An 18,792-nucleotide genomic window follows, 5' to 3' on the forward strand; every position below is an offset into this window, starting at 1 on the left:
GAAACACTAAACTAATTTTGGATGAAGGAAAGGGGAAAGACTTTTTTTAAGTGAAGTGGTAGATGTAGGTAAAATTCTGTGACTTCTATTAGATGTTCAACTATCACGAATGCTGACCACATGCTTATTGAATGTTAAATTTTTTTTTATTTAAATTGCAACATGTTTTGCGATTTTTTTTCTGCTAGGCATGGAACAAGGCAGTTGTAAGAAATATGTGTATCTGAATAAATATTTGGGGGATATTAAAAATGTTAAAGTTGTATATGGACCTGCAGCTCGATTGAGACCCTCCGATGTTCCAGATAAATATTACTCATGTAAGTATATCTCTGTGCTAATTTTGAATATGATTATATTCACAGTACATTCCTTTGAATCATTCTCTCTCTAAATTAAAGGTGATAGTTAATTTCCTTTTCATGATTAAATCTCCAGGGCTGATCCTGTGCACCCAAAGGGATTTTATGGGACTGGAGGTGAAGGCACAAGTCTAACCACTTATCTATTTGTTATTCATGACTAAGAATATTATTTGATGAGCTTAATACTATTTTATGTTATAATGTGGGTTTTACTTATATTGGGTTCAATATTACTTGTACTAGAAAAAAACTTTAAAGTTCAGCTGCATTTATTCAACTTTAATAACATTTCATTAAAGCAACTTACAGATGTTATAGAGTAATATTTTATTATGAGGAGGAATGCTGGCAGAGATGATTAATTCTATAAGCAACTGATTTCTGTTCTCAGAAATGACTTCCTTAAGCTATTCCAAAAAACAACGAGAATGTGTTTTGTGGACAGAGAAGAAGAAATTTCACATTCTCCCTTGACCACATGCCGTACCCAAACTGCCAAGAAATTTAAAATATTCATCCTTTTGAAAGTCAAGGCTGCTTCAGAACTGATTGCACCAACTCCGTTACACCCCTCTTTTTGATTACCATCCTTGGTTACTCTCGAGTACTAAAGGCAGTTTTGTTTATTTTTTTCGTTACAGTTAACTTTGAGGTGGAAAGGAAAAAGAGCTTTTCTGACAGTTATTAGCACTGGATTAGGTTTGAGTACTGCCCTGCTATGTGTGTTCATAGATCTTGTTGAATATGTATGAGGAGAAATAGATTTCCCTACAGGAAAAAATAATATATGCAAATATATTAGCATAGAACCCCAGAGCACGGACTCTAACTTGTACAGTGACAAGTTTTAATCAGTATTTTTAAACATCTATTAAAGTAATACGTGATTGTTACAAAACCTGTCATAAAACTACAGAGGCAGTGGCAGACTCCACGGATATCCAAGGGTAAGCCATATCCTCATCTCCATTAGGCCCCTGAATTTCCCACATCAAAGCAAAAACTGCATATCTCTTTATCAACATTCATACATGAAAGATACATACAGTACATCTTCTTTTATCTGGATAACTGTCTCACCCCGTGTGAAGTGCAGCTGAAATAATCTCGGAGAGCTCGACAGATACTGATTGGTAGCGCAAAGTGCACTAAGCAGGTGTGCTGTGGACTTCAGTTTCAGAACTGTTCTACCTGCCCTCACTTCCAAACTCCCCTGTGTCCCTCTTATCTGGAAATTTGGGAATTATCCTTGAATATTAAAATATATAAAGTAAAAAGTAACAGCTATCTACCCTAAATATCCCTAATTCACAGCTCAGTTTCTCTCTCTCAAGATGAACCCTGTTAGATTTGAGATGTGTCTTCCCAGATATTTGCTATGCATGTGTGGAACAAAAGTGAAATTATACAGGATCTAGATAGAGGAATGGATGGGTATTTGGATGCATGGACAGGTAGACAGACAGACGGATGGATAGGCAGATGGACAGGCAGTTGGATAAACTGTCAGATGGATGAATGGGCAGACATATGGATGACAGATGGATGGATAGATGGATGTTCTGTTACTTGCCTTTTCAATATGACATCGTTTCATAGACACAGTGGTAGAGAGGGTGGGATGGTTCCTAAAGATCCATCTGATTCTTGTCATTGGTCAATGTATAATAATATAAATGATCTGCTTAAAACCTGCTTTAGTGTTTAAATATAGGGTTTGAGCCTGACATTCTCTACTTCTGTATTATTTTTCTTTCTAATTGTAGCATACCATCCACTATTAATTCTTATCTTTGCCCCCTTTAGTTAATTATGAAGGCATTGCCAGAAACCTTTCTGTGAGTATCTTTTTTCCTATTATCTAGTTATTATTAGTTTTGTATAATATATATTTGGAAAAAAGGCTTAGTATTTGCTTCAGGATTATAGGATTCTAATCTAATCTAATTTTCAAGTATCTGGGCCAATATTTAAATGCTCTGTAGTCTTCCAAAGATCTTTAAGGACATGTTCCAATAATGTAGGCTTTAAAAATTTTAGAATTTATTTATTGACATTGTTAAATGTGTGTGATAGTATGAGCAATAATTGAAAACAATAGGAGGGAGAAACCCTAAATCTGTACTAACATAAATACTGTTAGCTACTGTTAGCATTATGTTATAGTTCCTACCAGTCTTTTTAATGCCTATTTTTTAAAATAACTTTTTGTCCTTGTACTGAGTTCTATCTATACTACATTGTTTTTTTCTTTTTTCAGTTGATAGAAAATTCTTAACGATTGTTATAATACTAAAAATAGAATAATCAGTTGTAGCTGAAATGTAAACTGGTGACTGGTGACTAAGCACCCGGGACTTTTATGCAGTAATTATGATTTCCTATAAAAATAGCAATATTTAATAGCTGGGAATATTCAGCTTGTTCATTATATTAGTAGTAAGAACTCTTATTTTTGCATGTGTGACTTTTGGGCCTACTAGTTAAATGCTTGTGAGAAGAAATTCATATGGAGCTAGAGAGCAATTTCAAGAGACGTTTACCCTTCCAAAAATATGGAAATAATGGTTTTCCTTTGCCTTCTCCAATTTCAGTGCCAGGAACCAAACCAGCATTTCAAACCTTACCTGAAACATTTCTTACCCAAGCGTTTACACTTTGCGAAAAGTGACAGGATTGAGCCCTTGATATTCTACTTGGACCCTCAGTGGCAACTTGCACTGTAAGTTCTGACAGTCTCCCTTCTGAACTCAGCTTGATCTGTTAATAATTCAAGGTCACCTTTGGGCCCTTTCCAATGATGTTATATGAAAGCGACAAATACCCTTTTTATCCCAGGGTCTCTCAACCTTGGCCTGCTGACTTCTTGGATCAGGTAATCCTTTGTTGTGGGGAACTGGCCTGTGTATTGTGCTATATTTGAAAGCATCCCTGGTCTCTGCTCACTAGGTGAAAAAGCACCCTTTCTATACTTGTGACAACCAAAAGTGAATGCAGGCATTGCTGGAAGTCCCCTGAGGAGGGGGGTCACCCTCAGCTAATTACCACTGTTCTGTCCCCTCACCTCCGTATTGATTACTTCTTATGCTCTGATTTGTGTAATTGCTTGCCAAAGTATCTCTTCTGCATGTTACAGTTATGCCTGATAATACCTTCAGAGTCTAGCAAATAATTGGCAGAAGCTCTTTATAATAATGAGCGGTTACTGTCTTCATTAGGCAGAATTGTTTTTCATTTTTATTACACTAATCCGTCAATACACCTCAGTTTATTGGTGTGTTCAGCAAATTACTTGGATGGTTCATATTGTTAATATCTCAAAACTTGGTCATTAACTCTTTTGATGGTTGCCAGGAAACCAGGGATGATAAATATCACTGTCAAGCAAAAACTAAGCAGTGAACTGGAACTCAGTCAACAGAATTGCCCTGTCTCTCCTTTATTAGAGAGCTGTGCTTTCAGTGTTTAGAAGACTGTGAAAGAAGAGGAGGTCCTTACCCTCAATGGAGAACTCATACTTAGCGAACATCTATTATACTCCAAGCATTTCCTTAGGCTGAACCTTTTAAATTTTACAAACCTAGCATGACAAAGTTGAAACCATGAGAAGATAATTAAATCGCCAACGTAATTGCTGACTAAATAGTATGATCAGTGTTCAAAACCATGCTGGTGGTTTTCTGCTTTGTATCATATTGCTTATAAGTGATTTGTCTACAAAATGAAAGATAAAGGTGGCTGGCCCCTTAATACTTTTCAAAGCCAATGGCTTTACTTACTTTTTTTTTTTATTGCTTGCTTAATAGTTACTTATCCTTTATCAAAGAATATAAAAGGATATTTAAATAGTAAAGAATATTAAATAATGGTTACTTATTCTTTATTAATGGAAATATTGTCATGATTGTTAATTTTGCTTTATGAATGGACTTTATTAATTTATATTATGTGGCAATTAGGAATCCTTCAGAAAGGAAATACTGTGGAGGTGGATTTCATGGCTCTGACAATGCATTTTTGAATATGCAAGTGAGTAAACCTGTTATAATTTTAAAATTATAGTTTATATCTGAAGAAAAAACATAGATTGTCATTACAAGTCTTGAATGAGAATTAATGAAGTGTGTACTTTCATATAGCTGTTTTACTTTGGACATGACATTAATAGAATTTTGTTAAAAATTTAATTTATGTTTCATGAATATGTGGCGTACACCTCATATTAAATTTCTAGTTATTATTTTGCATATATTTGTGCTTCATTAAGATTGTTGTTCCATAGTAAATGAAAGCCACTAATTTAATAGGTGAAAGATATCATACTTATATTTTAAGTGAAGATAATGTCTTACATTTATGAACATTTTAAAATTTTCAAAATAGACTCACAGCAATTATCTAAGGTGATCCCTATGGGGGACTGCGTGTGGTAGGCAGAGTGAGGTTTATATCCCATTTCATGATTGAAAAAAGATTTCATCATCATTCTTTTCACACTGTCAAGGCAGAAATTACAGTAAAGTTAAGAAAAATATCATTGTTGTTCTTAGACTAAATGTGCAACAAGGGTTAAAGCAATGTCCTACAAAGTCCATTGGGCACAGTGTTTTTCCTGTTATCTTAACATAACCAGTTCACATATGTTTGAGGGGATGATATAAAATACCTTTTTTCTGTAACTTCATACCTAACTGAAATGAATAGATACTGTTACTTTTCTGGCCAACCTAGGCCCTCTTTATTGGCTACGGACCTGGATTCAAGCACGGCACTGAAGTTGACTCCTTTGAAAATATTGAAGTCTACAACTTAATGTGTGGTAAGTGTGAACAGGCGCCTTTCCTCCCTTCCGAAAACAGAACTGGAATAGGATTATCAAAAGTAGGTTGCATGGTGGGCACTTCTGTGGAAATGATGATAAGGCAAGACAGACCCTCACATTTCTGCCTTTCTTCTTCCTGACCGAGAGGCATTGAGAAAATGTGCGGAACGTACCGTCTGATTCCTTAAGTCTTCCTTCTCCTCGGTCAGTACAGCCCTCAGAGTGGGGAGGTCTGTACACTCCAAGTTCTTAGTACCTTGCCAGGCGCTGGGTAGATGGCAGTTGAACCCGGTTAGGGTGGAAGCCAGAGAAAAGAGTGTAGGGGCTGAGAAATGTAGACAAAACAGGCGGAACCTCCAGTAGCAATAATAGTTGGGTGGATAGCAGTGTCAAGGTTGTAGAAATAGAGGCACACACATTAGATATATTCTTAATTTACTTTGTACCTTCTTAGTACTTTTATGATTGGGTGTTGCGTTTTAAATATTACTTCGTTTTTCTGATAACAATACTGGGTATTTGCAAATAAACCTGTAGATATTGACAGGCATATGCAGAATAGATAAACAAGATGATACTGTATAGCACAGGGAAATATATACAAGATCTTGTGATAGCTCACAGCAAAAAAAAATGTGACAATGAATATATGTATGTTCATGTATAATTGAAAAATTGTGCTCTACACTGGAATTTGACACAACATTGTAAAATGACTATAACTCAATAAAAAATGTTAAAAAAAAACTCTAAATATATGCTAAGTGTAATTATTTTAGTGGGAGCCTGTATACTTAATGAGCTAATATATCCTAAAGCACTTAAACAGTGCCTGGCATATAATAAATGCTTTACTATGTAAGTGTTTGCTGTCATTATTATTAAGAGCATGAATCTTAGACTTGGACAAAGCTGATTTGAATCCTAGGTCTACTACATTAGTAGCTTTGAGACCTTGAGCTAAGCACCTTGATTACAGGCAGACCTTGGAGAAATTGTGGGTTTCATTCCAGACCACTGTAATAAAGTAAGTCAAATGAAATTTTTGGTTTCCCAGTGCATAAAAGTTATGTTTACACTATACTGTAGTCTGTTAAGTGTACAATAGCATTATGTCTAAAAAAAACAATGTACATACCTTAATTAAAAAATACTTTATTGCTGAAACATGTTAACCATTATCTTACAATGCTGGGTTGCCACAAACCTTCAATTTGTAAAAAGAAAATGCAGTATCTCTGAAGTGCAATAAAACGAAATACAATGAAATGAGCTATGCCTTTGCTCATCTACCAAATATTGACAGTAACTTAATAGAATGTTTTGAGGATTAAGTAGGAACACTGTATTAGCACAATAATTGGCATGTAATAAGCATTCAACAGGTGGTAACTATAGTTATTATATACATTAAAGTTTAGAAGTTTTTATAAAGAAGTAGAGCATACATATCAGTTTTTCCATTAAAAGTAGCAAGACATAAATACTCTAAAACCCAAGAGTGTTTTATAGTTTTATTTTAGGTGAAGAGTTAAGGACTCTCATAGAGATTTGGTTTTAAAAAGTAAAATTCATACTGCAAGTCTACTATTTATTTGGTTTTGAAATTTCTAAGTAAATCTTTATTTACCATTCTTGGAATCATGCAGATTTACTGAATTTGACACCAGCTCCTAATAATGGAACTCATGGAAGTCTTAACCACCTTCTAAAGAATCCCGTTTACACACCAAGACATCCCAAAGAAGTCCGCTCCCCGGTCCAGTGCCCCTTTACAAGAACCCCCAGAGAGAACCTTGGCTGCTCGTGTGCCCCCTCGGTTAGTATTCCCAAGAAGTTTAGCCCAGAGTGTATGATTTTATGGCACCCTCTGCGTAGCATATGCTATAGAAATACGTAATGATTAAATTGAAATTTATGAGTGGGAATAAACGTATTTATTTTTATTTCTAATGACACCTGCAGACCTTTTTATTGTTTTTTTCCCTCCTAGTTTTTGCATTTTCGCCTCTATTTTTATCCCCTTGTGTTGAGACTTGATTTGGCTGCAGGCTAGGAGAAGTCTATCTGAGTCATGGCACATACTGAATTCCAGAATCTGTCCTGTTATCCTAGCAGTGAGGTCTTTTATTAGCCAGTGACAATATTCCTTCTTTAAAATGCATCCCAATCTATTTTAAATTTAGATGGAAAATATCATTTTTTGGTACAAAACAGATTCATGGCACTTTTCCTTTTTTATCCTGTCTTAATATAGAGTTGTTGTAAGAAGATAAAAATTATGACAAGTTAGGAACAAAATTGATAGTGTCCATAAAAATAGAAATTTGAATAGTTCATTTCATGCTTTCCATTTTGTTTTAGGCTTGTAAAAAGACTAAAAGTAGATATAAGAATTATAAAGCGGCAATTATATTCTTATTTTTTGATAACTTGTGTACTGCTATGCTAAAAATTTTGTCTTTTTGCAACTGTTATTCCTATTCTCTTCGACAAAAAAAGTAACTTTACAAGGTGGTTTTAATTTTATCTTTGTTCTATGATGAAATAATTAAGCTGTAAAAGTTGTTTATTACAAAATTAAAGCACGTTTCTTGATCCTTAAAAATAATATTATTAACTTTTTAGATTTTGCCAATTGTGGATTTTCAGACACAATTGAATCTGAGCATGGCAGAAGGTAAGGCAGGTTTTCTTCAAGCTTGGGATGTGAAAGCAGGCTTTTTCTCAATAATGTGAAGCAAAGAATTGGTTTGGGGGCATTGTTTGAGGATAACTGATAAAGTGAGGTAGTAGTGGAGGACCACTTGATGAAACAGAGATTTCTTTGCTTGACAGTCTAAACTGTTAGTCATAAGGGAAGAAGGGATATTTACAGTGGCAAGCAGCATGTAATAAAATTAGTGGAAGCTGAATCATTCTTTAGGAACTTAGTGGAGGTGTTTTGAGATTTCGAAGATGTTTATAGGTTTATATTATAATAGATCCTCAGATTTCCATTTAAAATACCCATTAACCTTTTATCTCACCTGGTTCTTAGTGAATTATAAGAGTATAAGTTGATTTATTTATCTGAAGTTGTCTCTTCATAAATTCTGAATGGAAATAAAGATTACTCAGACAACTGATGAAATTTGGAGATTTAGCATCGCTTTGATGCTGTCTTTGATCCTTAAATTACTTGGTTCACAGCTTTTTTCTTGCTGAAATAAAAGGGTGAATTCTGCACAATCCTGACTTGAACTTCTCTTTATAAAAATCTCCATAAATGTTCAGATTAGAGAATCTTTGATAGCCTCAAGGTGGCAAAGTTTTACAGTGAAGGATGACACTTTTGGAATTGAGTAGATCTGGGTTTGGATATGAGCTTAGGAACTGTATGTCCACAGAAAATCCGTATAAGTTGCTGTTTTCTCATCTGTAAAATGGGTATATAACCTTAATTCATAGGGCTTTATAAGAATTAAGTTGACAATGTATACAAAGAACTTTGTAGAGCATCTGACTCTTGGAAAAGGGGCGATAAATGGCATAGATAATATTGTTGTTTTATTCAATTTAGTCTCATAATCTCAGTTCTGAACTTCTGCTTTCCAAGTACACACATCATCCAGAAAATCTTCTTTCACTACGTCCTGGAGAATAAGTAATTAAAATGATGTTAAAGAATTTTAGGACTATAATTTCAGTCCTAAGTGTTGAAATTTCTAGCAATTCCTTGTGATATTGTGATATTACTTTGATCTTTCAGACACTTCATAAGCAAAAACTGCAATGAATCCCTTTAGTTTTTGAAGAATTGCTTATAGTTTTGCTTTTTATAATTAGGTTTTTGGGTTTTTGTTTTATTTTGTTTTGTTTTGTTTTTGCAATTCCAAATAATTTTTCAGTAGAGTTAAGTAGAGGAAAGAATTAGATGAGTGTATCTTTGTACGTTATCCCGTAACATACACTAAGTATGTTTGAATGGTGGTTTCGTCTTCCCCCTGCGACCCAAGAGAAGATCATTAAGCGTGGCACTTTACCCTATGGAAGACCCAGAATTCTTCAGAAGAACAGCACTGTCTGTCTGCTTTACCAGCACCAGTTTGTGAGTGGTTACAGCCATGACATCCTGATGCCCCTTTGGACATCCTACACTGTCAACAGAAATGCAAGTATTTGCCAGCTCTTTAGCTACATGTGGTTATGTTATATTATCACTAAGCAAAACATTGAAAGCATCGTTTCTCACTGTCATTCTTGGCTCTCTAATCATAACACTTAACTGGGAATCAGAAAAATCGGTTTGGGTTCTAGCTCTGCCACTAACTAGCTCTGTGACTCAGAGCAAACTCCGCCTGTGAGATGAGAGTGTGCAGAGAAGAGTTCTCCCTTGCTTTTTTTTTTTCAATATTAATAGTTGATGGTTCTAGTTTCTCATTTCATGAAATCAGATTTGCAATCAGTCACAATTATTTCTCTCTAAATACCACAGCTGTGTAAGTACAAGAATTTCTCTCAGCTACTCGTATCTTCGGGGGTCCCAGTGATGGAGAGGGCTGTTACAGCTCAGTAACCTCACTGATGTACCGTCTACAGGAAGGAAGACCCTCCCTCCCCTGACCAAACCAGAGAGAGGCCAGGCATCCTGTCCACCACCCACACCAGAGAGGTTTGGCCTTGAAAGGAGTTGGGGAAAATATCCTAAAATCAGACCACATTCTCCATCCCCCACGCCCTCTGGGTGCGGTTGTAGATAGAGAAATGATGAAGGAATGAGGCCTTGAGGAAGAGAATGGAGAGAGGAGATGAGATTTAGATCTTACCTGGAAAAGAAGTTTTAAACTAGACGGACCAGATTTTCATAAACTGAAAGTGTCTGGCAAGCTATGGGATGCCCTTAAGGGATGGAAAAGGCATTTGAGAGAGTTTAGTTGAGTGTAGCAGCTGGATTTTAAAATAGAGCTATTGTTAATTCTCCCTGAGATTGTGAAGTAAAAAGATAGGGAAATGTGCATATATATGTAATTTTTATGTTTAAATACACACATATACACATATATAAATAATACACATACACATTCACATATTTACGTAAAATTTCTACCTTAAACTTGATTTTATATTTTTGAAGACCATCTTTAAACCCTTGGAACACTTTTTACTTGACTTTGCAATATATAGCAGTTTTGTATGTCCCCATCCTATTTATTATTGTTTAACACCTTACCTATGGTGTTCTTGGACTCTGTTTGAATTTTCAGTTTTCTTTTATAATGAAAGCTGCAAAAATTCAGTCATCACTCCTGAGGTTTTTGTATCAAATTGCTGTTCAGTGGCTTTTCTCCACACCCCTGTCCTTCTGCTCTGTTGAGTATGAAAGAGCCTGAGCTCTAAAAATCAGCTATGTTCACTGCATAAAAGTTTGAAACTGAGTAGAATCAAAACATTATAAACAAAATTAGCACAACATAGTGGGAGAGTATTTGCAGATAATATGATAAGTGATAAATATCCTTAATATTATGAAGAGTTTTTTCATGTTGGTTAGTTGGATACACTAATAGAAAAGTGGAAAACGGTGAGGGGCATGAACAGAACTCCGAGATTTTACGATGTGATTCACCTTTAACTATTTGTAAAGCTCTCTCCTTTTCTTCTGTGTGCCTGATCCCTGATCGTTCTGTTCATTTTATTCTTCAGGACAGCTTCTCTGCAGAAGACTTTTCCAACTGTCTTTACCAGGATCTCCGAATTCCCGTTAGTCCTGTCCATAAATGTTCATTTTATAAAAATAACGCTAAACTGAGTTATGGGTTCCTCTCCCCACCACGTAAGTCTCTTCCTCCCTGACCTTCCCCTTACCTAATCTTTCTCTCTTCGGTTTCCTTTTCTTTCCTGTGGGGCACTCTACATCTTGTTGATTTATTGGTGAAGACCGTGAGTGGGAAATAGACTACTAGGGAAAATTTTAAAGTGTCTAAAACTTGAGTTTGGGAGAACTTTTTACTTTTGTCTGGAGGGTGATTGACTTAGCGCAGGCACTGTAGAGAGAACATTCTTCATTTTCCTACGTTTCTTTTACACAGAATTTGAGAAAACTCCGTCAGGTCAGAAAGATGCATTGGGGTTTTGGGGAAGGAGATATCACTTTGTTGTTTAAAAAGAAGAATGTGATTTTGTCAGAGGATTAGGGAGAGCCTGAGTGTGCTTACAGGGCCCCCAGGGAATGGCTGTTTTTGGAGTGTTCTGTTTTCACAAGTGGCAGATTTGTATGTTAATGAGAAGACTTTGTGAGGCCAGCTGTAAAACTCTGATGGCTTCAGGTGCTCAGATACTCTCAGTATCCAGTCCATTCCCCCGAGCAAGCTTCTGAAGTCAAAACTCAGCTAATGCATCATAAAGATAGACAGGTCCAAGCCAAATGTCCGTACAAAGAAGCCTTGTACAGCGTTTAAGGCAGGCATCCTGCGATGTTTTCCCTGCTTAGTAGGTGTTGTTCTGAAGCCAGAGACTCTTTTTTTCTTTTCACTGTGAAAGAGTTTAAAGAACGAAGATTGTCAACACAATACATGTTAGCTGAAATAATGCAAATGAGATGAAATTTGAATATGTTTAATTTGGGGCCCTTCATATTAAAGTTTTTGTTTCTTTGGTAAATTCATCTTGAAGAAGAAAAGATCCAATTTTTTTTTTAAGGGACTTGACCAAACACACTGCATTTTCCTTTGACCCCAGTACCTGGGAAAGTTTTATGAGTTTAAGATGATATTCAAATAATTTTTTTTAATGCTCCCCACCCCCATGAGAAAGCATAATTTCTAGTGCTATTTGTGAAGAATGAAATAGTTGTCCTTTTTATTTTCTTTGTAGAATTAAATAAAGGTTCAAGTCAAGTATATTCTGAAGCGTTGCTTACCACTAATATAGTGCCCATGTACCAGAGCTTTCAAGGTAAAACATTTTAATCTTATATTTCATAATTTCAAGGAATTTCTATAAATTATAGATATGATTTATATGTAATAAGACTGATACCATAATTAAATGTCTAAGTATTAAGTACATTCTTATAGATTCATTTAACTTTGAGAGTAACAGTACACATTAAGTTCTACAAGTATTAGAATTATGATGTATTCCTATATTATTATGCTTTGTATTTAAATTTTCAGAGACATTTTTGGAGGAAAAAGTATGTAATATTTTTCCTAAGCTGTCTAGCTAATACAGTCTACTAACATATTAATTTCAGTCTGTTTCCCTATTTAACTATTTGGAAGTTCTTGATAATTGTTTTTGATTTTAAAATGAAAAGATTTTACAGTCATTATGAATTATTACCACATTTGGCTCTTATAAGAATAAATATGCATTTATACTTCAAGTATCATACAGAATTTCAAAATATAGAGCATACAAGGTATTTTTAAACTCTGATTTATGTCTAGAATACTTTTGAATATTCCAGAAAGAATATTCAGATACCAACATGAAATCTGAATAACCTGCCTTGTTTGTGTTCATGATTTTTTTTTTTTAATGCTTAATGATAATGTATGATCACAAGTATATGGTGATGCCCATGTGCGGGGATGCTTGAGGCAGAGTTGAATCCAGCATTTGCCTATTAGTCTTTCCAGAGACCAAACAATGGAACAATTGAACAATGGATTTTTGTCCTCACACCAAGACCAAAGCCAAACTTGACTTTATCCCTGATTATTACAAATGCTAATTTTGAATCATGGTGTTGATTTTATTGCACATGACAGCATGGCACCCTGTTCTCCTTTGAAACTACCCCATCCTCCTTGTTTCAGTTATATGGCACTACTTTCATGACACCCTACTGCAAAAGTATGCTGAAGAAAGAAATGGCATCAATGTTGTCAGCGGTCCTGTGTTTGACTCTGATTATGATGGACGTTATGATTCCTTAGAGACTCTGAAGCAGTAAGACCATATTTCATTTACTCTTAAAAACAGCTGTCAAGTGAGATTACCATCCAACTGAGTCAGCAGAACCTTTTGTGTCTGATGCTATTCATATTTATGTACATGACATTTCTGATTAGGCTGGAATCCTCTTGAAATATCAGATTAATTTTGATGTTTTCCTCCGTGTTCAATAAAATACTGTTTAGATGAAAGAAGTAGTGTTTCTCCCCAACTCAGCTCAGACGCGTAATTCTTGAGCTCAGATTAAATACTGGACTCTGCCATATGTTAAGATAACATCAGTGTTTAGAAATCTCTCTGCATGGCTAATTGTTAATGTACTGTCTTAATGAGCATGCTGCCAGCTAGCAGAGGAAGAACGCTGTAGGGTGGCTAGAGGCATCCTGCGTCAAAGCAGCAGCCGGGTTACACAGCTGTGCTGCCCCCGGCGTCGCCTTGGTCGAACATCGTAGCTTTTACCCAGCTCTGCCGGGAGTGGAGTAACAGAGTGACCTTCTTGCGAAACCATTAGTGGGGCTGTTTTCATAAAGGAGAGGGGAAGAACATTTTAGAGACTGGTTGATCTTTGTGAAAACAATAATTACAAGATTTTGGAACCAATTTTGCTATTAAAACTGTAAGAAAAGGAGACTGAAACAATTGCTGAGATTCAGCCCCTTCTGAGAACTACTCTCTCAGGTCGACTTGGGGATGACTGTTTACACAAACTCTTGTGACCATATCAGTTTGTGAAATTACAACTTTTTTTTTTTACTGTATCTCTATCCACTTTGCTTATAACTACATAGAGTTTAAAAGGCTATCATTTTAGATCCTTAGTTGTACAATTCTAAATTGATATTTTTTTCTTTAGTGTCTCAATTCCAGTTTGTTAAGGTAGAATTACAAAAAAAATCTAGAGTTTAATAAATTTCTATAGAAAATAAAATTATTTGGATTGTGTTTATCTCACTCACTGTCCTCTAGTTCTTAACTCTTTCTCCACCTGACAGAAAATGTTGCAGTGTATTATGATGACTAACTTCTGACAATATGTTTAATTATTTGACTGAATTTTATTTTGGGATATATTGTATTAGAAATACGCTGAAGTGAAATATTCAGTAAAAGGAAGATAATTACTTTTTTCTTAACATATTGCCATATTTTACAGAAACAGCAGAAACATCCGTAATCAGGAAATTCTGATTCCAACTCACTTCTTCATTGTGCTAACAAGTTGTAAAAATACATCCCAGACTCCCTCACAGTGTGAAAATCTAGATACCTTGGCTTTCATTTTGCCTCACAGGACTGATAACAGTGAGAGTTGTGCGGTAAGTAGCCTTTGTTAATTTACCTTAAACACTGAATATATAAATATATTTGCATGCATCTTACATCTGACGTTACTGCAGGAGAAAACGTAGCCTGACTAGACGTGTTCTGTGGCATTATGGGATGGTTTTAAATTTGATCCTCTAAGATGATGTATCTTCGGAGAACATCACTCTTGTCTGTTAAAGACACTAACTATCAGATCAAAATGAAAAAATGTAGTGACTTCGTTTGGCTAAGCCACTAAATTTCTAGGTTTATGTGATGTGTGAATTTATTCTTTTTTCAAAACTGAATGTATAATTCCAAAAGTGGCAGCACTGTTATAGTCTTTAAGTTGTGGTTAGATAACATTTCAAATTAATTTTCTATATTATGTCACTTTATTATAAAAATCATACATTTGTCCCTAATTATCTTTCCTTATTCTGTTGTCATTCCAGTGTTTGGAAATCATTGTTTTGTGTTATTTTATTTGCTCAGACTAAAAATTTATAGTCTTTGAACATCATGATTGCATTAACATTTTAGCAATTTTTAAGTTTTTCCTTATAGTGAGCCAAAAGGTTTTTCTTTCAGAGTTCTTGCCAGATTTCCTGGTTGGGTTTTTTTTTTTTTTTCTTTTTGTATCCATGAAGTTACACAAAGTAAACCTAGACCTAAGTTTCAAATCAATTTGGCTTTTCCTAGCAGCCTCAAGATAGGTGGTGGATATCTGGAGTCCTGTGGTCGAAAGAACCTTGAGACCCAGTCTGAGTTTGTCAGGAGAGAGTGCTGTGATCCCTCATCAATTCATTCCTTCATTCATCTGTTTATCCCTTCTTCGATCTAGCCATTCATTCCTTTAATTTGTCACCAGATACTCCAGGTCCTAGGGAAACAGTAGTGACAGAGCAGACAGTGCTCTCTGCTGTGGGCCCAGGAGTGGAATACAACGCCCCAGTTGCCATCCTTGAGCTGATACTCTTTCTGTGGACCAGTCATTAGAATTAATGAAGATAATGTCTCTCTTTAATTGTTTCTCTGATAAACTTTTGGAATCAATTGACTATTCTTCATAGAACACATTTCTCATTGGGTTATTTTTTTCCTTAACTTTAGAATTAAGAACAGAATAGCAAGATTTTAACTATATCTGGATGCCTGTTGAGCATCTAACTCTGCTAACTGGTCAATACTATGGACTCTGTTGGACATATCTCCAGTATTCCCTTCTTCATTGCTTTCTCTTCCTTGAAAGATTAATTGTCATTAAAGGTGTCACTTAGTGTTGTGTTCTGCAGCAAACAACAGAGAAGCCAGTTATAGTGACTTGAGCAACTAAGGGGTTCCCCATGTAACAAAGTCCAGAGGCAGTCTTGGGATGGTCCGTTGGGTCAGCAGCACCATTAGAGACCCAGACCTTTCCTGTCCTTCTCCACCACTAGTCTTAGCATGTGGCCCCTGTGGGCTAAAGATGGCTTCTGCTTCTCTAGGTGTCACTTGTCCTGGGTCCTCCGCCCAAAAAGAAGGCAGAACAGGCTTATGCTGACATCTCATTGACCAAAATGATGTTAAATGCCGTGAGTTAGGCACTGAGTTCCTCTTCCATCTGTACCGTTCCAAAAGCTATTGTACCGATATCTTAAATACAAGCATTTTAGCACGCTCTCTAATGGCAGTATAAGTAAGTATTGGACTTGAACCAGAAGGAGGCTTATTTGAATGTTTATGATGTATGAAAGTGATTTGATATCACACATACTTACCGATTTCTTCTGTTTCATCTGTGAAGTAGGGACTAAGGATTAGCTGGATGTTGGCCTGAGAGAACAAGTGCTTTGTGTGTACTTTTTATTTATTCCTGTAAATGTTGAAACAGATGACAAATGTCTACTGGCCAAGTAGTCTAGTCAGTCAGGGCTATTCCCCTAAGACCCAGCGTGAGGATGGCTGCAGAGGAGGAGACTGAGTGGAACAGTCATATTGGAAAGTAGACGATGGGAGGCTAATGGGGAAATGGAAATTATTGTTCTGTTCCCTTTTACGTGAAAAGTCTGTATTTATCATTTCCATTTAATAATGTCTCAAGGGTACATGAACCTTTATGGAAGGATGTCTTTAAAGCATAGTCGGAGCACACCAACCAGTGGATACTTTCTTCATCTGACTTTCTCCAGTAGCCATTTTCAGGAAAATTTACAGTAGCTTGTGGTTGTATGATTTCCATTTCTGTTACCTGCCTCAGCTACCAGCTCTGCTTCCATGTGCCAGAGCATAAGCTTTTAAATTCTTCTTTGATCTCACACCAGCTAAGACTTCACTGCCTCACCAGAAATGAAAGAAGTGTTTTACCACTAGCCCCAACCCTTTTTTCATTGCAATCACGTAGATAACCGATTCTGATAAGAACTAGTGTTTGTATAGTGCATTTGCCCACATCATTACATTTGACCTTCAAAACAACCCCTTAAGGAGGGTGCAGATAAGAGAATTAGGATTCAGATGTTAAATAATTTGCCTTAGTTTACCCATTAGGAGAATGGTAGAAGCAGGACTTGAGTCCAAGTTTCTTTCTGCGAATTCCCATGTTCCTTGTACCAGGGCATATTGCTTCTGTTTTCCAACATTTTTTAACCCCATACTGTTGAAGTTTCTCACACCAATGCAATACATGAACAGCTGCTCTACATATACTTTTCCCAAGTTTGATTAAACATTTAATTAAACAAACACACATGGTATATATTAGATGTTGAGCTACTCAAGAGCAGGGATCGTGCCTAACAAACTTTGTGTCATCTGCCATTTAAGAGCCAAAGTGTCATGGCTGATTAGAATGGGGGAGATGGAGAGCTTGTAGGGCAAGTGGATTGACTGTTCTCCAGTGACTTTTCTTCCTTTCCCACCCTCATAGCACAGGAAGCATGAATTCTTATGGGTTGAAGAGTTGTTGAGGTTGCACAGAGCTCGGATCACAGATGTTGAACACATCACTGGACTCAGCTTCTATCAAGAAAGAAAAGAGCCAATTTCAGACATTTTAAAGTTGAAAACACATTTGCCAACCTTTAACCAAGAAGACTGATATTTTTTATTCCAAAAACATACCAAAAATCTTTTTGAAAGGACCTTCTGTTTTATATATGCTCTATTCACACTATTGCATTGTTTGGAAACTGTCAACCAGAGTTAGAACTGGGAATCCTCTGTGATACACGACCATCTCAGGGAAACTTGTGGCCTCAGTATAGCAGTAGGAAAGAGTTCCTGTTGAGTCTCGCACATGTTTGAATGTGTAAGAATTGTTCAAATTTGGGAATAAAGAAAAACCATACCTAAAACGGCTTTTCTACTTCTCTTAAGGGCAGAAGTAGCTGTGAACATTGTCTGAATACCAGGTATTTGAATCTTACTATCATTAATAAACTTCCATGGAGCTGGCAAACACTAGAATAATGAATAGGATTGGAATAAGTCCATGTTTTGTTAGTTTCTTCACAAATATTAAAAAGTGATTCTGCATTCTTTTTAACTTGGAGTTTTAATTATTTGTATTTTAATTAGAAAAGTTAATGGAAGCAAAAATATTTCTGAGGCCTTATGTCTGTCTTTTCTGTGTATCTCCTCAAAAGCCAAAATATGTAATCCTGTGTTATTTTTTAATTGTGATTGGGTTTCTTCAGATTTAATGTCTCTTGCAAGGTAAACTTTGAAGGAAAATCTATATTGAGTGTATCTATTATAGACTTTTACTCTACACTTGTACTGAAAAAGAAAAATACTCCCTTCCTGCTCACTGGTAATTAACATAGATTGAAAATAACTCCAAAAGTGGTTATTTTAAACTATTAAAAATGCGTCTTATCTTAATGAAACTGCAGAGAGTTTGTCAACTCATGCAAGGTGGCAGTTTTCCATCTAGGTAGTAGGAATGTTTTTCTCTGTGCACAAAAATGACCCTACCAGTAGCAAAGCTATATAATGAACTGTTCAGAACTGTTCATTTTGAAGTTCCATCGATTTGAAGAGAATATGTTACCGTCACTTCATATCTTCTTGGTGGTCATGGTACATGAACTTATTTCTCAGCCTCATAGACTGTATACCCTTTAGTTCCAACCTATGGACCTTCAAAAGCAACATCCACTTTTAGGCTGCTTGGGTCTAATTTGTGGGTTGTTTTAGTACACCAGAGATCTGTATTTGTCCTTCATATGGTACTTACTCTTCATAAACAGCATAGGAGCCACAAAGACCTTCAGATAATGCAATTTGCATTTGAAAATTATTTAATAATTTAGAAAGTTTCACTGGTTTTTATTTTAGTTCCACAGATCCCTGAGGTTCTGTACACCTTTTCCC

General features: G+C 35.8%; 1 protein-coding gene across 1 annotated transcript in view; it reads left to right on the forward strand.

Moving 5' to 3' along the window:
- Positions 1-18,174, forward strand: part of ENPP1 (ectonucleotide pyrophosphatase/phosphodiesterase 1) — a 60,255-nt gene extending 42,081 nt beyond the window's left edge. Inside the window, exons 13-25 of the mRNA XM_072965877.1 lie at positions 189-320; positions 2,172-2,203; positions 2,960-3,087; positions 4,325-4,394; positions 5,097-5,184; positions 6,837-7,006; positions 7,816-7,867; positions 9,186-9,340; positions 10,873-11,002; positions 12,043-12,123; positions 12,993-13,125; positions 14,285-14,447; positions 17,345-18,174. Of these exons, the coding sequence (XP_072821978.1) occupies positions 189-320; positions 2,172-2,203; positions 2,960-3,087; positions 4,325-4,394; positions 5,097-5,184; positions 6,837-7,006; positions 7,816-7,867; positions 9,186-9,340; positions 10,873-11,002; positions 12,043-12,123; positions 12,993-13,125; positions 14,285-14,447; positions 17,345-17,515 (1,505 nt within the window). The 3' untranslated portion in view covers positions 17,516-18,174. The remainder of the gene's footprint in view (positions 1-188; positions 321-2,171; positions 2,204-2,959; positions 3,088-4,324; positions 4,395-5,096; positions 5,185-6,836; positions 7,007-7,815; positions 7,868-9,185; positions 9,341-10,872; positions 11,003-12,042; positions 12,124-12,992; positions 13,126-14,284; positions 14,448-17,344) is intronic.
- Positions 18,175-18,792: the final 618 nt, after the last annotated feature.

This window comes from Vicugna pacos, chromosome 8 (genome assembly GCF_048564905.1).
Source record: "Vicugna pacos chromosome 8, VicPac4, whole genome shotgun sequence".
NCBI classification, from domain to species: Eukaryota; Metazoa; Chordata; class Mammalia; order Artiodactyla; family Camelidae; genus Vicugna; species Vicugna pacos.